The sequence below is a fragment of the Felis catus genome, chromosome C1, assembly GCF_018350175.1.
Source record: "Felis catus isolate Fca126 chromosome C1, F.catus_Fca126_mat1.0, whole genome shotgun sequence".
Lineage (NCBI taxonomy): Eukaryota > Metazoa > Chordata > Mammalia > Carnivora > Felidae > Felis > Felis catus.
Window position 1 is genome coordinate 92593366 of NC_058375.1, and position 21595 is coordinate 92614960.

The 21595-nt window shown below is 39.7% G+C and overlaps 1 protein-coding gene across 1 annotated transcript; it reads left to right on the forward strand.

Moving 5' to 3' along the window:
• The first annotated feature begins 1358 nt into the window (after positions 1–1358).
• PRPF38B (pre-mRNA processing factor 38B) lies at positions 1359–10205 on the forward strand. The gene is made up of 6 exons (XM_003990391.5): positions 1359–1939; positions 4796–4864; positions 5147–5298; positions 5379–5439; positions 7644–7867; positions 8160–10205. The coding sequence occupies exons 1-6, from the start codon at positions 1661–1663 to the stop codon at positions 9019–9021; spliced, it is 1647 nt and encodes a 548-aa protein (XP_003990440.1). The 5' UTR covers positions 1359–1660; the 3' UTR covers positions 9022–10205.
• The last annotated feature ends 11390 nt before the right edge of the window (positions 10206–21595 follow it).

The window sequence follows — 21595 nt, forward strand, 5'->3', positions numbered from 1 at the left end:
AGGAAAGAGTAAATGATAAAAAGTGCCACAGGGGCTCCTGGTTGGCTTAGTCCAAAGAGCATGAGACTCAATATTGGGTCCTGAGGTCAAGCCCCACGTTGGGTATAGAGATTAAACAAATAAAACTTTAAAAAAAAAAGTGCCACAGAAATCATATAGGATGAAGAATGAAAAAGTCATTGAATTTTGGCAATTGGGATGTCACTAAGTGAGCCATCCAAGGTTTTGAGGAGGGGTTTTGTACTTTTGTAACAAAGAATCTGGCAGTACTCTGAAGAGTACTGAAGAATGGATTGGAGCCAGAGAATATTAGGAATATTAGCATCTAAAAGTAGATTTAGGGGTTTAATTATGTAGCCCTTGGATTTAAACATCATTAAATTCCTAATGTTTCAACTTGGCATTCCAGGCACTAAACAGTGGCCCAATTCCAACCAGGCCATTACTCTCCCTCCCATAAGCGTTATTTCCCTGCTCCTGTAACTGGGCTATTTTCACTCTAACAAACCTGATCTTTCCTGCTTCTACATATCCTCAGGGTGATCTCTGCTGATAAAGCTGAGCAGCCTGACAGCATCTGTAGAAACTTAAGTGCTTTTCGCAGCTTTCTCTTAACTCCAAATACCATTAATCTCTCTAGGTTAACAACAGCTTTTGAGAGACGAGACCGATTTCTGACTCATTTTTACACCTCCCGCCTCCTCAACCCCATCCCCCACCCCGTCAATGCCTCGCCCAATGTTTACCACTCAGAATGCATCCGCATAATGAACTCGAGTAAGGAGGAAAGAAAAGGCACCTAACACATACTTGGAGAACTCTACTAGTCGCTACAAGTACCGTCGCTCTTTTAACGTTCAGATGTTTTAACAGCCCAGCACATTTTCCAATCTTACATCTGAATAAATTTAGGTTCAAACAATAAATCCTCCGGTCGTACCCTACAGCCGGCAGACAGAAAGATGTAACAATTGCATCGGAATCACATGGAGGAATAAAGTCCTGATCATCCTTCCTTACAGAGAATCTTAAAACTGAACTCAAGAGACGAAGGTACTTCGTAGAAGTCAGAGTCACGAATTCGCAAGCATATATCCATGCGAACCCTTTCCTGTCCGGCTTTCAAGAGGAGAAACTTGGCCCGCAGCCCAGATCCTAAAGCATAGGAACTGAACCTATAACCCCTTCCCCTGACTCCTAGATTCCCAGGGGAAATCTTCCGAGTCGGGCACCGGTGACCACCGAGGGGACCTCAGCGTGCACGGAACGTGCGGAACTAGGAAGAGGAATTTCCAGCCCAGCTGGGCGTCTCTGATTGGCTCCCGGCTCATCTTGGAACTCTGGGGCGTGAGGCGTCACTTCCGCCGGGCCCGCCATCTTGTTCCCAGGGGCAGTTGGCGGAAGAGATCGCGCTCCGTGGCCGCCGGCTCGCCTTCTGCCGGGAGTTCTCGCAGCTCGCGTCTCGGCGTTTGCTCTCGATCCAGCGTCCATTCGTCGGCGTCCTCGTTGCCCTCCCTCACCCAGCCGGGGGACAGCGAGGCGGTCCCCTCTCCCGACGGCGTTCCATGGAGTAGGGTCCCGGACCGTTGTCCCGAAGAGCGAGATCGAGCTTGGCCCCCCTCCCCCTCCCTTCTCCCTCCCTCCTTCCTTCCGCCGCAACATGGCTAACAACAGCCCCGCGCTGACAGGCAACTCGCAGCCGCAGCACCAGGCGGCCGCAGCCGCGGCCCAGCAGCAGCAGCAGCAGTGCGGCGGCGGTGGCGCCACCAAGCCGGCGGTCTCGGGCAAACAGGGAAATGTGCTGCCGCTGTGGGGCAACGAGAAGACTATGAACCTCAACCCCATGATCTTGACCAATATCCTGTCGTCGCCTTATTTCAAAGTGCAGCTCTACGAGCTCAAGACCTACCACGAGGTGGTGGACGAGATCTACTTTAAGGTACGAAGAGTCTTGGCCTGGGGGGCCAGGGGGCGGTCGGGTTAAGCTCGGAGGAAGGTATACGGTTGGGCGGAGGCAGCCCTTGAGGTCTGAGCATTTGTAGGTGCGGGAAGGTGGGGAGGGGGAGCGGTGGCCAGTAGTCTGCCAGGGAGGGGTCAAATGGGGGCCGCCCTCTCATTTCTTTTTCAGATTTTTAGGGCTGGGAGAGCCCGCCGCTATCGAACTCTCCTCCCGCAACCTCCTGCCCATCCCTGGGGGGAGTTGGATGGGAGGGTAGAAAAGAGTAACCATCCTCTCCAGTTTACAGCTTTAAGATTATTCTTTTTGACGTGCGTCTACTCAGCACCAACTTGTTGGTGCTTCTCCCGCTCACCCTGGGCCAGGGCGTGTATTGACTACAGTGTTGGCCTCGTGTTGGTATTCTCTATCCGATCCAGACAGGGAAATGGTCAGTGCGTGTTGCGGGTGGGGGTGGGAGGGTTGAGGGTGGAGAGGAGCCAGTGCAAGAGGTGTGCAGAAGAAGGCCTGGAAATTTTCCCAGCAGGAAGTCAGGAGTAAGTGGTCTCAGTAACTTGTGCATTGGGCTTATTTAGAATTATCTGGGCCCTGGGCTTCTGCGGCAGGGTCGGTGCTGGCTTGGCTGTGCTGGGGAGCTCACCTGGCGCCTCCTCACTGCACTCTTGTCTCAGTTCTTGTTTCGTTAGCAGGATTGACTCAGTCTTGCAGCGAGGCTCGGAGCAGCCCAGGGTCGCAGGTAGAGGTATGCACTATTAATCATGCTCAATCGCCATAAATGCATTTCCCTGGTTAAATGAACGGCTATTTAGGTATTTTTTGGCCATTGGTTTTGGGCTTTTCTTCACCAACTAGATAGGTTTCCTCCACTTACCTGCAAATTATATAGTTTAAAAATATCTTCCAGGCCTCTTACGGTTAATTAATATTTTAAGGAATATTAATAATAGAATTAATGACCTTTAAATATTTTAGCTAGAGCATCTAATAAAATACCATCCATTTTGTTTATTTGACTCTGAAAACACTTGACAGACCACATAAAGTATTTTCTGTGATCTGAACATATCTGTAGAGGTGTTAACAAAAGGAAATTCTCTTTATTTGCTTTTAGGTTATATTTTATCCACAATCTACCCCCCCCCCCTTAAGTGATTAGGTTATCAAAGGATTTGAGATAGTAGTTGTTTTTTTATAGAAAACATATTTTGAGAATACAGTTCAACCTTGGGTATGTAAAATACACTGAAATTTTGTTATCCTTTTACAAGAGTATTGTAAGTAATTGTAATACTGTGAACTAGGTTTTTTTTAGATTTTAAAAAGGTAAGGCCTTTTTCAGCATGAATACAGTATGGTGAATATTTAATTCTTAGCTTTGTGTAGTAAACTTCAAACAATTGAAGATTGGGTTCCTGCCCTTTTTGTGGCAGGTTCTGTTTAATAATACAGGCAAATGTTACTGTGATAGAGGAAAAGTTTGTTTTCAAATTTCAAATACTGTGTTTTGAAAACTTAAGATTATAGTAGAAATAATTTAGAATTTAGTTGGAAAATTAAAGACCCAGGTTTTGTTATCAAGATGTCCAGATCAAATAATTACTGAAATATGTATGCTTCTAGTTTTAAGTCGGATTTTGTCTTGCATCCACCCCTTTGGCTAGCCGGGAAGGAATTGAAACATCTTTAATCTAGCAAACTGGGGGAACGAAATGAAATAGTAAAGCAGTGCTGAGGAAAATAGTGTAGAGCTCTAAATGCGTGCTTTTCTGTCTGAAGCCACTGAAAAAGATTATAAAATGTAATCATGGATGGGTAAAAATACAGTTTTAGAAATGCATAGTGAAAGAACAGGGTTTAATTTTGTTTTTATTTTAGACTACATATGGATCTTATTTTTCCAAAACACCTTGAGTTATATGTTATTGAGTTAATATTCGTTCTTTGCTATTTTTAGGTAAAGTATGTGGTTTTTATAGGGTACTCACTTCAACAAAGACGATATTGTATCGATTACACTTAACATAATGAATGACTAGTCACACTCAGTTTTTTGGCAGTTTATATTATGGGGAAAATTGACTTGGTTCATGTAATTAGGCTGAAAATAAATTACACACTAACGAGAATGATCTGTGTAGGCGTGGTCCTTGTAATTTCGTCTTTAATCAGGAATGAACATAATGCCTGTTCATGGTAAAAAAAAAAAAAACCAAAACAAAGTTCCATAATTTTGCATTACAAGTAACTTGTTACTGTTTTAACGTACATACTTCCAAGTCATTTGTTTTATAATGTAAAATTTTAAACCATAAAATTATCAAGGGTGTTGAAGAATTTATTTTGAAATAAATACTAAAACTTCATTGATTCTATTTATGTATTCATTTTATTTATTTATCTTGATCCTTTTTATTTAACTTGGAGCCTTAAATCCAATTTAAAATGAGAATTGTTATTTTTTTAGGCAACTCATAATAAGATACAAAGTTGATCTGTTATCAAATATTTTTTACAAGTATATGAGACTACTAGAAATCTCTTGGCTCCACACGTATCCACTCTCTACAAAGCTATTTTAATGGAATCTCTGCTCATAAAGCTGTTGAGGTTTTGTTAAGCCCTGGCAGTTTTATTGGTGCTCTTTAAAATCTAAGCAGTTTTTAAAAGATGTTTTAAAGTTTAAAAGATTTTAAACAAAATACATGCATCATGTCAGAATACCCAACTTCCAAACATTTGGAAGAAGCTGCTCTGATATGGAATTGGGTTTACTTTAATCGTGGTTTTAAAAAAAATTCAAAGTATGAATGTTTGTTGTGTTCCTCTTTTCTATTTCAGGTCACACATGTTGAACCATGGGAGAAAGGAAGCAGGAAAACAGCGGGCCAAACGGGGATGTGCGGAGGGGTAAGTAGAAGTACGTGCATTTTTCAGTTTTTCTGTGTCTGATAACTAAGTTGATATTTAGGAAACTAAAAGTCTGACAGTTACCCAAATGGCAGTTGACAAAGTTTTTTTGTTTTGATCTAAATTCAAGTGTCTGGTGAATGGGGTTAGAAAAGTTACTATTTATTAAAGCTCCATTCTCAGTTCTGGATTATATCTTGTTATTAATACCTAATGGGATGAATCATTGGTGTCAAATGTCTCTGTTAATTTACTATTTTATCTTAACTGTTTCTCCTAAAGGTTCGAGGTGTTGGAACAGGAGGAATAGTTTCTACAGCTTTCTGCCTGTTATACAAATTATTTACCCTGAAGTTAACTCGCAAGCAAGTGATGGGTCTCATAACACACACAGACTCTCCATATATTAGAGCTCTTGGATTTATGTATATAAGGTAAGCATGCATTTATCTACGTTTCTATTAAATATGTCATTTTAAATCACATAAACCTAATCAATCTTTTGGTATTCTAGGTACACACAGCCCCCTACAGATCTATGGGACTGGTTTGAATCCTTCCTTGATGATGAAGAGGTATGTCAACAAGGGTAATAATTAGTTTTCTTCTGATTATTCTCATGTTTTTAATATCTTTTATTTATTGGAGGCTTAGTGTTTTTCAGAATTTTCTGTAAATTTATTTTACGCATACTTTTGGAATGAATGTCCTTTTACTAAGACTTCGTGGACTTTATATACCTTAGGTTAAGTTTCTTAAATTTATTTTTCTTATTTCTTAACTGTTTAAGTGTGTTTTGGTAACAATTGAAAATTTATTCTTTCTAATTACGTTTTGTATATTGCATTGATTTGACCTGTGCAGTTGATAGTGACTTTTTAAGTGGGCCATGCTCAAGATTGAGGCGTTAAGACCTGCGCATACAATACTAATTATAGCACTTTCTTCTCCTGGAACTTTTCAGTTCTTTATTCTCTAACTTCTTGCACATGTTAATACTCCCACTTGCATAGAAGTGCAGAGTCAAAGAGCTGAGTGGGAGTTAAATAGGGTGAGAATTTAGATGACTTATTCAAGATGATCAAAATATTTGAATTCTAGCTTTCTGACTCCTGATATACTATGCATATTTATAAAGCCAGAAAAAAACCCTTTTTTAAAATTTGTACTTTAGGTTTTTTTTAACTAAAAAAAATTTTTAAAGCAAGCTCTACACCCAGTGTAGGACTTGAATTCATGAGCCTGAGATCAAGAGTCACATACTCTTCTGACTGAGTCAGTTAGGCGCCCCTTTTTGTTATTTAATTATAAATCTAGTTTACCATTCAAGCTTGTTACATACATTCAGAAAGTAAAAGTTACTTTGGGAATCGTAATTACGTCAGATTTAAATCATTATATATATATATATATATATATTGATATGCGTACACAGTGAAGTCCAAGATCTCAAAAGGTACTTAATACATACCTGTATTGTCTATACATAAGCTCCCACCATTTTGTATTTTAAGGTTCATAAAGTAAACTTTGAGTGCTATGTTCCAGTAGTCCTATTTAAAACATTTATTCAAAGGATTTATTAAAGGGTCATTCTAATAGAGATTTTTCTAGTGTGTTTTTGTTAATTCGTGCACACCTAAAAAAAATCTCACTAGTGTAGATAGACAATGAGAATTTTTCTCTGCATTTTTTTGATGGGGGCTGTTTACTGAATTGTTTGTATTTTTGGAGAAGCAAAAAACATACTAGGTGATAAATCACAATCTTTAAAATTGTTTTTCTTTTTAGATGAGATTTTTCAGGCTAAAGCACTTCTCCCTTCTATATTTAAAAAGCATGTTCCTCTTTATGATTGGTATTGTATTAGGTTTGTTTCTGAATGCTTCTGTTTAATCTGTTTTTTATTGTATTTACAAACCTGAGGATCTCTATTTAAGCTAACTTATTGTTTTCTTCCTTAGATATCTGCAGCGATTATATTTGGAAATACTGTATATCTGAACACTTAAATGTGTGTGAGTGCAAGCAGTTTTACCTTTAGCTCTTGTTTTCCTGTTTAGATAACAAATCTCACTTTCCTTGTGTGCTTGCACTATAGGTTTGGGACTGACAATAGCTGACTAACATGTCCTGAGCTGTGAGAGGGCATAGCAAGAAGGCCTTCATGCGGTAATGACCCTTTTCAGAGACAATGGTCATCATGGATTATGCGTTTCCAATTATTTGTTCATTTATTTATTTTCTACATAACTCTAAATTAGAAACCTCACTGCTTCATGGCAGTTGGTTTGCTATTGCTTCCAGTTTTATTAGGGCTTCATTTTATATTAGAGCTGTTAAAAGATATCTTTAGACATGATTGTCTGAAGTAGTTCATACGTGTAGTTAGGCTACAGTGCTAGGAATGATGTGTGCAGACGTGTCCACAGAAAGAAATACGTACTTAGTAGGTATGTGGAATATTAGTTTAAGTTTATTGTTCCACAGAGTTTAGTAATCTAAGGGGCTGTTTCATACTCCTTTTAACTGAGTGAGCTCAGTGCTCTTTATGCCCACGAGGCTGCAGGATTTGTTCTCACCTGCATGCACACACTAAGCCCAAATATTTCTCTGTATCGTTCATTGCCAGATTAGTAGGGTACACAAATTAAAATTTTTCTGTTAGAATTTTTTGTATTTGAGATTCCAAAGATGGTAATATTTTTATAGTATTCACATACGTATTGAAATTATTTTTTTTTTTTTGACGGCTAGGGTATCTTTTGTGTTTTTGTAGGACCTAGATGTGAAGGCTGGTGGAGGCTGTGTAATGACCATTGGAGAAATGCTACGGTCTTTTCTCACAAAGCTGGAGTGGTTTTCTACCCTGTTTCCAAGAATTCCAGTTCCAGTTCAGAAGAATATTGATCAACAGATTAAAACTCGGCCTAGAAAAATCAAAAAAGATGGGAAGGAAGGCGCTGAGGAAATAGACAGACATGTTGAACGCAGGCGTTCGAGGTAATGTAACTCCTTGAATTACTTTAAAAATAGGCTTTATACAAAGGTCCTTGGAAATCAGTGGCAAATTCGTAGGAAATTTTATGCTGTTCATGTTAGCTTTTATGCTGTTCATTTTATGGGTTTGTCACTTTTAACCCCAAAAGGTCATTTTCTGCCTTTCAAGGCCTTTAATTGTTCCTAATGTGTTTGTGTAAGTCTGGGGATGTAAATAAATAACACTGATGAAAGTTAAAGTTTTAGGATATGTTTTATTCATTGAAATGTTTTTCTTTCCTTTTTTAAATATTAGGTCTCCAAGGAGATCACTGAGTCCACGGAGGTCCCCAAGAAGGTCAAGAAGTAGAAGTCATCATCGAGAGGGCCATGGGTCTTCTAGTTTTGACCGAGAATTAGAAAGAGAGAAAGAACGCCAGCGACTAGAGCGTGAAGCCAAAGAAAGGGAGAAAGAAAGGCGAAGATCCCGAAGTATCGATCGGGGATTAGAACGCAGGCGGAGTAGCAGAAGCAGGGAAAGGCATAGAAGTCGTAGTCGAAGTCGGGATAGGAAAGGGGACCGAAGGGACAGGGATCGGGAAAGAGAGAAAGAAAATGAGAGAGGTAGAAGACGAGATCGTGACTATGATAAGGAAAGAGGCAATGACCGAGAAAAGGAGAGAGAGCGATCGAGAGAACGGTCCAAGGAAAGGAGAAGTAGAGGTGAGGTAGAAGAGAAGAAACACAAAGAAGATAAAGATGATAGGCGGCACAGAGATGACAAAAAGGATTCCAAAAAGGAGAAAAAACACAGTAGGAGTAGAAGCAGAGAAAGGAAACACAGAAGTAGGAGTAGAAGTAGAAATGCAGGGAAGCGAAGCAGAAGCAGAAGCAAAGAGAAATCAAGTAAACATAAAAATGAAAGTAAAGAAAAATCAAATAAACGAAGTAGAAGTGGCAGTCAAGGAAGAACTGACAGTGTTGAAAAATCAAGAAAACGGGAACATAGCCCCAGCAAAGAAAAATCTAGAAAGCGTAGCAGAAGCAAAGAACGTTCCCACAAACGAGATCACAGTGATAGTAAGGACCAGTCTGACAAACATGATCGTCGAAGGAGCCAAAGTATAGAACCAGAGAGCCAAGAAAAACAACATAAAAACAAAGATGAGACTGTGTGAAAATTTTTTTGTAAAAGTGGATCACATTGAATCCTATAAATGTTTGATTAAATCTGCTTTCTTTTTCTTCCTCCCAAGTTGAGATTGTGCAGTAGTTACGCACTCTTCAAGCTCCCTGTAGGCTGCATTTTCATTTCCTCTTTTGTGTAGGGAAGTGCCTTTGTAATCCCATTTATTGCATTGATGTTTTCACCCAATTGTTGAGTTTGATACATGATGCACAGATTGTTCTTGCATTTTTATTGTTTAATTGTTTTTGAGATGTACAGTCTGTACATATGTCCTGAAAATGTTTTAATTCCTTTGGCATGGTTGCCATGTTGGTTAAATTTGTATAAGGCAATAAACTGCCACTAATTCTATTTTTGTTTTGTAGGTGTGGGATTATGGTTTGTGTACTGAAGTTAGCATGGCTGTGCTTTTCATAATAGAATGCTAAAGACTTTGAGAATGGATCTTGGATGTCTTTTATAGGAGAATTTTGTGCTTTCAGTGTACATGAAGGCAGCAGTTGTAGGATTAACATTCTTGTCCACTGTATATTATCTTGGAAGGCTCTTGTTACTATGTTACACTTAATATTCTCCACAGTTAACTTTAGAGAGATTCATGACAAGTTTGTTTCTGATGCAGAGGTTTCAATTAGGCTGTGATTTGATCAAAAGTCCTTTTAGCATTCTACCTCAAAGGGACACTGTTAGTATGCCTAAAGTTTATTCACTTAGCTTTCCTTTTTTATTTGAAAAAATACATGACATGTAATCTTTTTTTCTTGAATTTATCAGATTTTAAAGTACTATATTAAAGGAGAAAAATAATGTCTAAAGCCTAGCATTCTTGCAGCAACCCTGTACTAACGTGAAATTGGGAGAGGGTGGGGCAGATGAGTAGAGAAATAGATTCAAGCCTGAAGCTTCCAAAGCATTTTTATAAATGGGAAATACTTAAATTATGAAACCGCTTGATATAGTGTCCTTTTTTTAAAATTCAAAACTTTTTTTATTGATAATGAAGATTGCTGTTTGAGTTTTTAAACTTAATCTAGAACAGAGAAGTATTAAAAGTAATGCTATGCTGCATTATTTAAGATTATCAACAAACTATTTGATAGATTGTTCTTATGACTTGTATTCTGATTACAGAGAACGATCATGAGTGTGGAATAAATACTGGATTAAATCCTTTATTCTGGGTGTTGGCTTTCGCCCCACTTGTCAGCATTTTTTTAAGTATTTTTGTTGTGGAAATTGAAACAGTGTTGAGTCCCATTTTGTGTAGAGGGCTAGATATCTCAGTGCCCAGATGACCAGTGAATTTTAAACGTGTAGACTAGAATTGGACATACCTGATAGTAACCCTTACTAGGTTCTAAATAACAGCGGTTCCCTTTGTCATTGGGTGTTCTCTGTGTCACTAGGTGGTTCTTTGGAGGATTACTTAGTTTTCACGTCAAAGGTGCTTATTGAGATACTTTGCACTTGGATCACATATTAGAATCCTTTAAAATTTGGACTTGAAGTAACTTTTATAAGATTAACTCATCTAGTTTTTCTTAGAACAAGAAATGGAGGTGCAAGGTGATTTGTTCAGTCAGTGCCAAGACTAAAAGTGAGTGTATACCATATTAACATGTTTTATCTCACTGTTCATATTGGCCAGCTTGATGGGCACTCAGAAGCCACCTTGCAAAAGTGTTAAATGGGGCAAACAAGTACATTTCAATGTACAAACAAGTCCCTTTATGTATCGGCTTAACATTTGTACCTACCTAACTCCAGAAAAATCTCATTAAATGAAGGAATTCCTTTCTGAAAAATGCTATGCTTTTTTCTTTTAAATAAGTTCAGTCATGCCTTTTCAATTGAGCTTCAAGTAAATTGGCATGACATAGAAATTAAAAAAGTATTTTCAAGTAATGAAAGGAGATGTACATTGAAAATATTTTTAGCATACCTAAATTATGGTGCTACTCCTGAATATAGTTCCTCCTGAAATAATTAATTTAACCTTGTATTTTAGGTAAAATGTGGGAAGAATTTATTTCAGATAGAGATAAAAGTACTATCAAGCTGTATTTGATTTCATATGATTTTTAATGTTAAGTTTGCTCTTGAACACTTTGATAAGTGGTGGAACATGTTAATACTAATTGCTGCCAAATATGATTTAATTTGGAGAGAGGCTTCCTGAAACACTGGGGAAAAATGGCTGTGAAAAAGACCTCTCAAAATTTTTATTTTTTTAATATTTATTTTTTAGAGCGTGTGAGCAGGGGAGGGGCAGAGAGAGGGAGACACAGAATCTAAAACAGGCTCCAGGCTCTGAGCTGTCAGCACAGAGCCCAACGTGGGGCTTGAACCCACGGGCTGTGAGATCATGACCTGAGCCAAAGTTTGATGCTTAACGGACTGAGCCACCCAGGTGCCCTTCAGAATTATTTCTTGGAACGTGAGCAAACTTGAAAAGCTTTTGATAGAATTATAAATAGCTTCCATCCAGTGTTCTCAGCTTACTGAAATGATTTTACCTTTTCATGTATTAACGTCTTTCACCTGTTTTCTAATGTTCCATTTGCAATTAAATACTATACGTGGGCTAGTATATTCTCAATCTTGAAATTTGAATGTAAAATTTTCATTTTGATGATCAGTTTATAATGTTTGGTGGGTTTAGTGCCTTAGCTCCTCTAAGGCAGTGTGGTTTGGGGGGAGGGGTTGGTTTTTGTTTTTGTTTTGTTTTTTGTTTTGTTTTGTTTGGAGAGAAAAATGTGCATGAGTTGGGGAGGGGCAGAGAGAATCCCAAGCAGGTTCCACACCCATAGCAAAGAGCCAAAACCAAGAGTTCGACAACCTGTTAAGCCACCCAAGCGCTGTCCCTTTAAGGCAATGGTTCTTAGCCTTTGAGTTATGGGTTCCTTTTTAGGAATATAATGAAAGCTACAAATCCTGTCTACAAAAATAAAAGTACTCTTAAAACTTGCTTGTAATTTCACAAGAACTAAATTGCCCTAGGGTGTTTGTGATGTTTTCTTTTAAAAAGTGTGATTAGGTGAACAGTAGTTGGGAAGGAATAGTAAGTTTAAATTCCTGAGAGTCTACCAAAGGCAATAGCTTTGGGGTTGTTTTGTTACTTAAAAGGTAAAACGGAAAAAAGCTAATGGTACTCCCCCAAAGAGTTGTCAAATATGAATATAAATAGTTTTTAATTTGGGCAGGGATGAGCCCAGACAGCAGTTTATAATATTTTCAACTGATTCCAATGTGCAGCCTTGATTACACAACTGACTTAGTTGGCCAGTTCTCACTGGTTCTGTTGACCAATTAATGGACTTTAAATTGGTTCTGGTCCCAATCTGATTCCATCATGGAAATGATGAAGTCAGCCTTGAGTAATCCAATTACAGGAAGAGCGTATTTTTATGGAGAAGAAACACTTTTCCTGATAGTCTCAGTCTCTGAAATTCCTTCACTGCATCCTGTGAGATCTTACAGCACTTTGTGAATACTGTCGAAGTGGCATTTTTTCATTTTAGGATCACTGGCATTTGTTACTGTTGGAAGCATGACAGCATGCATTAAAGAAAATGTTATTCTCATAGCCAACTTAAAATCCATTGTTGCTCAGAGCATTCATAGTCAAATTTCTGTTGCACAGGTGGAGTATTCGGGTTAGGGGAGCTTGTCTTTTCAGCCTGTTGAAAGAATGAGTTATATTTGTTCAAATTGAACAGTTGACCTTAAAGCATTTCATATACACAAACCATGAAGTTTTGTTTTTTTTTCTTTTTTTAATCACAAGTACCAGGAAAAGAAAAGCCATCACAAGGAAATCTTCACTTAAGCTTCCCTGATGTACAAATACCAAAAATCCACTAGTCTAAAGCTAGTTTTCCTTGGTCAGTACTTGTTCTGGCCATTCTGAAGCTGAATTATTTCTCCATTGGGTCCCTGAATTTAGTGGCTCCCCCACAAATTCCACCAGTCCTGGCCTCCCAACATCCCTAGTAAATATACAATTAAAGTGAGAAAACATGCTTGCTGAGCAAATGCAAGAGAAGTTCTCTTGCCCGCTCTACTTTCCTCCTATTCAGAAATTCTGAAGTCACAGATCAATGTTTTCACTCATATGTGGAACTTGAGAAACTTAATAGAAGACCATTGGGGAAGGGAAGGGGGAAAATAGTTTCAGAGAGGGAGTCAAACTATAAGAGACTCTTAAATACAGAGAACAAACTGAGGGTTGAAGTGGGGGGAGGGGAAAATGGGAGATGGGCATTGAGGAGGGCACTTGTTGGGATGAGCACTGGGTGTTGTATGTAAGCGATGAATCACAGGAATCTATCCCCAAAACCAAGAGCACACTGTATATGCTGTATGTTAGCTAACTTGACAATAAATTATATTTTTTAAAAAATTCTGAAGTCACCAGTGTCCTTAATAATAGTAAATAGATGACATTTCTTAAATGCTGGACTCAATCAGCCAGTCCAGCTACTGGGTCAGTGAGCATTCCTTCCTGAATGAAACGCTCTGATGTCTGACCCCCGTTCTGGGAAGTTGAGTTATGTTGAGCCTTGTGCAGGAACTGCACGGATTTGTGATTGTACCAGTTACTAGTTTATTTCTTCTCAGTTCCTGAATCTCTCTTTGCTTGGTGATACTGGGGCTCAGCGCTCCAAACATTTCTTTTTGCCTGCTAGCACAGTACTAAACTTGTCGGTAGAGGATACTAGAGGGATGCTGCAGAAGAAAAGCTTCTCATCCTGATTGTGTGTGTGTTCTTGCTTCAGCAGTGTGTGGGGGCCAGTGGCACCTCGTGGGAGGGCGTTTCCCAGCGAGTGCACTGGTTCCCCCACCAGCTTCCCAGCAAATCTTAAATGGGCCACTTGCCAGCAAGTCTCAGTGACAGCCCAGTGGGTTGCGTCTGAACTAGTTTTGTTGACACCCTCTCCTCTCCAGCCCTGGGCTTCAGTTGCAAACAGTGGGTCACAGCCACTCCCTCTCCAACAAAGTCAGACTCTCAGTCTTGCAAGGGAAACTGTTCCAAATTTGTTCCTTACTTGGGTCACTTGACTCAGCCCTAGACATATCGGCTGCTCCTATACCCATTACTGCTGTATTCATGAGCTCTCCTTACCCTTACTAATTAATCCCCTGTTACTAGGTACTAGTTCTCTATATCACACTTTCCCAGTTCAAATTCCCGTGTCTCCTTTTTGGACTGGACCCTGAATGATACAATGGAATAAGATAACAGTCATAAGGGTGCCCACCTCATTCATTAGGTTGGTTGATAACCCCTAGTATAAGGGGCTCAGCCCATTAAGTTTGCTGGGAAGTTTCTAAGTGAATCAGACTGACTCCTTACAGAATTTTGACTGAGAACTAAGAATTGTCCAATCCTTAGAAGAATGGATAAGACTTGTGTAGTTGTCATATGAGGATGAAATGAAAAAGATGAAAAAGATGGCACACTAAATACCCTGAAGCGCCCTTACTTCCTGCAGACTCCAGTTGGATTTTGTTTTTGCTTTTTTTTTTTTTTTTTTTTGGTCTGGTCATTGGCTATCCTTGCAAATTCTTTTCCCCTTAAGATGGCCTGAGTTTCTCTACCTTGGAACCCACAAGCCTAACTCTGGTTTCTTTTATCATAACCATCAGAGATCCCTGATCAGTGGATGTCTACCTGACATTTCCTTGACATTTAATTCTTATCTGTGCTTGGCACCAGTAAGAAAATATCATCTTCTTGATTGGACTTGGCAAATAAGTCAACAAAGCAGCTCTAAGTGCAATTGCTTTTCCTTGGTAGAAATTGTCTGCCCAGGGGCAGAAGGGAGATATATAGGAAAATGAAGTATGAACTAGGGCCACTGTAAATCTCACAGTGTCCAGTTTTTTCCTGGACGATTAATCCTACTCCATGTCCCTTCTATATCATGAAACAACTTTTTAATTTCTCCTATAAAGGCTATTTCAAATCCTCACTAGTTTCTTTTTAAAAAATTTTTAAATTATTGTTTTTTAATTTACATCCAAGTTAGGTAGCATATAGTGCAACAATGATTTCAGGAGTAGAGTCGTTAATGCCCCTCACCCATTTAGCCCATCCCCCCTCCCACAACCCCTCCAGTAACCCTCGGTTTGTTCTCCATATTTAAGAGTCTCTTCTGTTTTTGTCCCCCTCTCTGTTTTTATATTATGTTTGCTTCCCTTCCCTTATGTTCATCTGTTTAGTATCTTAAAGTCCTCACATGAGTGAAGTTATATGATATTTGTCTTTCTCTGACTAATTTTGCCTAGCATAAAACCATCCACATAGTTGCAAATTGCAAGATTTCATTCTTTTTGATTGCTGAGTAATATTCCATTATATATATACCACATCTTCTTTATCCATTCATCCATCGATGGACATTTTGGCTCTTTCCGTACTTTGGCTATTGTTGATAGTGCTGCTATAAACATGGGGGTGTGTGTGTCCCTTCGAAACAGCACACCTGTATCCCTTGGATAAATGCCTAGTACTGCAATTGCTGGGTCGTAGGGTAGTTCTATTTTTATTTTTTGAGGAACCTCCATACTGTTTTCCAGAGCGGCTGCACCAGCTTGCATTCCCACCAATGATGCAAAAGAGATCCTCTTTCTCCGCATCCTGGCCAACATCCATTGTTGCCTGAGTTGTTAATGTTAGCCATTCCGACAGGTGTCAGGTGGTATCTCATTGTGGTTTCGATTTGTAATTCCCTGATGATGAGTGATGTTGAGCATTTCTTCATGTGTCGGTTGGCCATCTGGAGGTCTTCTTTGGAATCCTCACTAGTTTCTTAAGTCCCCTTCTCCACCTCCATACTCATTCTCCCTTCATCTACAGAGACTATCAGATTAAAAAAAAAAAAATCCCTCAACTTGCTGTCCTCTCTCCCTCAAATGACAACATTAGCTGCAGTCACATCTATCCTGTTTTCCTCCTTACCTCTCTCACTTTTTATTCTTTGGTTAAATGTTGTAAATTCTGCCCTAGACTTATACTTCTACATTCGTGTGGCACAGACTGCCAAATGTCCCATATCCATTCTTCCTTTTTCCACAGTGATAGAATTTTTTGACTGTGTACGCCTCTTTTTTCTTTCAGTTTGATGTAGCCATGAAACCAACTTTCTGCCCAATGGGATGTAAATGGCAGCAGGAACCTTCCTTAAGAGCTTGTTGGCATATGGTGCCTGGGTGGCACAGTCGGTTAAGCGTCCGACTTCAGCCAGGTCACGATCTCGCGGTCCGGGAGTTCGAGCCCCGCGTCGGGCTCTGGGCTGATGGCTCAGAGCCTGGAGCCTACTTCCGATTCTGTGTCTCCCTCTCTCTCTGCCCCTCCCCCATTCATGCTCTGTCTCTCTCTGTCCCAAAAATAAATAAACGTTGAAAAAAAAAAAAAAAAAGCTTGTTGGCATAAAGTTCATCTTTTTTCCTCTCCCCCTTTACTGAATTTTGCTGCTTAGAATTTTGATATGATAACTGGAACTTTAGTTTGGACCAAGAAAAGGAAGAATTCATCCTCAGAATGGCAAACTAAAAAACTGAAAGGATCCTGGGTCTGGTAGACCCCCATGAAACAGAATTGCCATACCAGCTCTCAATGCTCTGCCTCCACTATTTTCAATGTTGTTTTTTTTTTTTTTTTTTTTTTTTTAATTTATTTTTGGGACAGAGAGAGACAGAGCATGAACGGGGGAGGGGCAGAGAGAGAGGGAGACACAGAATTGGAAACAGGCTCCAGGCTCTGAGCCATCAGCCCAGAGCCCGATGCAGGGCTCGAACTCACGGACCGCGAGATCGTGACCTGGCTGAAGTCGGACGCTTAACCGACTGCGCCACCCAGGCGCCCCTGCCTCCACTATTTTATATCAGAAAGAAACTTGTCGGGGCACCTGAGTGGCTCAGTTGGTTAAGCATCCTTCTCTTGATTTTGGCTCAAATCATGGTATCTAGGTTTGTGGGTTCGAGCCCCACATTGGGTTCCACACAAACAGTATGGGACCTGCTTGGAATTCTCTCTCTTTGCCCCTCCCCTGCTACTAAGCATGTTCTCTCTCTCTCTCTCTCTCTCTCAAAATAAATAAATAAACATTAAATAATAAATAAATAAATAAATAAATAAATAAATAAAACCATTAAACATCTGACTCTTAATTTCCACTTAGGTCATGACCTTACAATCCTAAAATAGAGCCCCATGTCACACACTTTCTCTCTCTAAGAAAAGGAAAAAAAAAAAAAAAAAAAAAAAAAGAAGATTTTCTCTCCCTCTGCCCCTGCCCCACTCATGTGTTGTCTCTAAAATAAAATTTAAAAAAAATTTTTTTTAAAGAAACTTCTGTTTAAGCTACTTTCTTTATATGGTTTTTTTTTTTTGTCACTCTCAGAAAAGCATGATCCTGACATTACAGTTTTTATATCTGAAATTATATACCAAGTAACAAAGCCTAAAATATGTAACATTAGCTCCACAAAGGAGGTCGGATGTCAGGAGGCATAGACATAGGTATCATGGGCAAGAAAGCTGATGTCTTTTGATACGCAGCATCCTAACATTTTCTCTCTTTCATTCCAGACTTTTGTTTTTATTTTTTATTTTCAGCTCCTCTCCAGGCCTTTGGATTATTGGCTAATTTAATTTTCCTAGCATTACCCAACTGGTTTAAACAGACTCCCTCTTGTAGCCATTCCCCCTCTAGATGTCCTGGCTCCATACTCCTCAGGACCTAAACTCCAGCATGTACTGCTTTGCAGAATTCTGGCCCTGAAAGGAGAATTACAGACAGTTGGCAAATTTAGAAATGTGAAGTTTTAAAGTACATTTATGTTACAAAACAATGGCTTTATTGGCATTGTTTACCAGTGGAGTGTTCAGCAGTAACACTCATAACCCATTTCAACAACAATCAAGAAGTTGACATTAGCCAGAACCCAGTTGGTAACATAAAATCATTGTACCTCCAGCTACCGTTTCTCCCTCTTGGAACCTCCTAGCTTCTCTCAAGTTCATGTCATCAGATTCTACCATCCACTATCCCTCAGCTTGTGTCATCCACAGACGTTGAGAGATACTCCCCTAGAATTTTAACACTTATGGTCTAACGTGTGTCTCGATACCTCTTTCCTCACTACTCCTGCCATGATTCTTAGTGATTCCAGTATCAACTGACCAATCTTTCCAACACTCAGGACTCTCAATTTCTTGATCTCCTGGCCGCCAGTGGTTTTTCCCTCCACCCGACCTCAGCTGCCGGTTCCAACGTTTGCATCCAAGAACTGGCCATTATCAGTAACTGAAATTTCTCCGTAGCTTCCATTTCAAACATCCCATTCTCTAATTACCAACGCCCAAATTTTCTCCTTGCTTTCCTCTAATACTCTTGCCAACAATTCTTTGACTCCACTGGGGCCTCCTATCTGTTGTCCCTGCCAACTCTTCACTCTCCACGGCACCCCCTTCAGCCTCACTTTCTCGGCTGCCACAGTCTGATATCACGCGTCATTTCCTCATAAACGCCCTCCTTTCCCTTCCTGCAGTCTCTCTCCATCATACTTGCCTAGGTATTTCCTAGTCCTAGTTGGATACAACCCTCAGTCTTCTCTGTTACGAGCACCAGTGGCTGGACATGACTGGAGAAAATTTACGATCATGCTGACTGGTGTCTCTTAAACTCATGACCATAAACCTCCGGAACCCGGGGCTCATAAGAACCTGAGAGCGAGTGCCCTTCCAACCTCACCCTCGCCCAGCCCTGGGGGATGCCGTAGCGCTCCATTCCGGTCTCCCCTCCAGATATGTCCTGAATTCAGGCAAGGGGCACTTCTCTTCCTTCATCTCTCAGTTCATTGGATGTGGCTGCCCCAGAAGAAGGTGTGACTTTGACTTTTTTGCCAAGGGCAAGTCTGAGAGACTGAGCCTGAGCCGTGATCACAAACACTCCCTACAGCCAGAGGGATGAGTGCTCGCTTTGCTGTAGCCTAGTGCTCCTGCTTCTCAGGTCCTTTGCCCTTCTCTTGCCCTCTGCCTGGCGTACTCTTTTCCTAGGTTTCCGAAGGGCTCATCCTCACTTCCCGGAGGCTCTGCTCAAGCGCCTCATTGTCAGAGAAGTCTTCCCTGACCACAGTAAACAAACTCTACCCCTCAATATTCTTTCTTGTTGCTCTGCTTTATTTTTCTTCATAACATTTGGCAACACCCGAAATATTAGACATTTATTACTTTGCTGCCTATTTTGGTCTTTTCCCGCTAGAGTGTATGCTCCATGAGTATAGGGCTTTGGCTTGTTAATGTTTATATCCCCAGGGTCTAGAATAGATCTTGCTATACAGTAAGTAATCAATATATCCTTGTTGAATGCACAAACAAAAATGCCTTGAATTCAAAGTAGCCAACTCGTAGAAGGCAGAGTAGTTTAGGGGAAGGATCTCAGAGTGTTAGAGTTAGACTGGTTCTTTTTTTTTTTTTTTTTTTAGTGTTTTTATTTTTGAGAGAGAGAGAGAGAGAGAGAGAGAGAGAATGCAAGTGGGGGAGGGGCAGAGGGAGAGGGAGACAGGCGCCCTAGGTGCTCCCTAGACTGCTTTTTTGTAAAAAAAAATTTTTTTTAATGTTTATTTATTTCTGAGACAGAGAGAGACAGAGCATGAGTAGGGGAAGGGCAGAAGAAGAGGGAGACGCAGAATCCGAAGCAGGCTCCAGGCTGCAAGCTGTCAGCACAGTCCCTGACAAAGGGCTCGAACGCACAGACCACGAGATCATGACCTGAGCTGATGTTGGACGCTCAACCGACTGAGCCATCCAGGCGCCCCCAAGACTGCTTTTTTAAACAACTTTATTGAGATATAACTCGGCTCTTCACTCAGCATAATTTTGCTGAAGTTCATCCAAGTCGCTGCGTGTATCAAGTTTATTTATTATTCCTTCTTATTGCTGAGTAGTATTCCATGTTTAATCATTCATGGGAAAAGTTTTTTTTATGTTTCAGTATGAAGCAATACCACGTCTTAGTTATATTCAGGGAATACCTGTATCCTAGTAGCCACTTATGGTATGCATCAAATAAACACTAAGGGACATACTTTTCCCAACTTATCTCTAAACATTGGAAACTTTTTCAACTCTCAAGTTTTCACAGTGGTAAAAACATGGGTTCAATTATGCCACAGCCAGATTCGTTAAAAAAAAAAAAAAACTAAAAACTTTCAAAATTAAGATTCCTATTAACCTTAAATAGTTCACTGGCCTCTTTAAGAAAGAAAATGTTGGTATCTGTGAAATTAAGTTTGCAAAAAGAAAAAAGAAATTCTGGTAACTCCAGGAGAACTTATACCTGCTGGAAAACTATGAACTGTCTTGTAATAAAAGCTTTCTGCTTGATGTATGAGCTCACTTAAACAGGAATTAGAACAATCCCAGGTTTCTGGTAAGATGGGACACATATAAAAAGATCCACTCTCAGATTAATAGAACTGGATGGCAATTTTCACAAAAACAAACAAACAAACAAACCTTTGCACGGTCATGCATCATTGTTAGAGGAGCTAGCTTTTTTTTTTTTTTAATGTTTTATTTATTTTTGAGAGAGAGAGAGACAGAGTGTGAGCAGGGGAGGGACAAAGAATAGGGAGACACAGAATCTGAAGCAGGATCTAGGCTCCTAGCTGTCAGCACAGAGCCCGACGCAGGGCTCAAACCCACAAACCATGAGATCATGACCTGAGCCAAAGTCAGATACTCAACTGACTGAGCCACCCAGGCACTGCTCCTCTTTCTTTCTTTTTTTAAAAAAATTTTTTAATGTTTTAGAGGAGCTATTGTTTCATAAATAAAAAGGAATCATACAGTTTTTCCCCTCACGAAATGCTCTTCCTCTACTTTCAAACAAAACAAACCCCAACTATCTCCTAGGCTCAGCTCCAGACCCTTCTCTACAATTCTTCCAAACACACAGCCCACTGTTCTTTCTCCAACTCATGACATCTGTGAGACAGCACTTCTCATGTACTGCCGCGTGAAAATTCTATTTGAGATTCTTATAGCTGAGCATCTACACTGAGTTCCAAGTTTCTATCTGTTGTTTGTTGCCAGCTTGTTTATAAGAGCAAAATAAACCTGGGAGCATCTTAAACTCCTATAATGTAGCATTTGGTACATAAATTATAATTAGCACTAAAGAATGATAATATAGGCATGTAATTAATGTTGTAGAAAGATGTTCACAAAACATACTAATGTCTATTGTTGTATTGTCACTGTCAAGCACAAAAAACTAGCATTTTCTGTATATGAAATTATGACAATAACAACAAAATATACATAAAGGAGAGAAATTAAAAAGTTAGCAATCCAGGGTTATGTATTTTCCCTTTCTTTTTATTTTCTATTTATTTGGGTTTTTTCCCCCAAAAGTTTAGTGATAAACATGAGCAATAAAAACAACAGCCAAAAAAAATAATGCTTGTTTGTTTTTAATTTTTATTTATTTTTGAAGGAGAAAGAGAGAGAGAGCATGAGTGGGGGAAGGACAGAGAGAGAGGGAGACAGA

What these genes read in the sequence shown, in the direction of transcription:
- PRPF38B (XM_003990391.5), top strand. Translation starts at nt 1,661, where the DNA reads ATGGCTAACAACAGCCCCGCGCTGACAGGCAACTCGCAGCCGCAGCAC. An exon ending in AAACGGGGATGTGCGGAGGG is followed by an intron (nt 4,865 to 5,146) that starts GTAAGTAGAAGT and finishes TTTCTCCTAAAG; the next exon opens with GTTCGAGGTGTTGGAACAGG. An exon ending in GTTGAACGCAGGCGTTCGAG is followed by an intron (nt 7,868 to 8,159) that starts GTAATGTAACTC and finishes TTTAAATATTAG; the next exon opens with GTCTCCAAGGAGATCACTGA.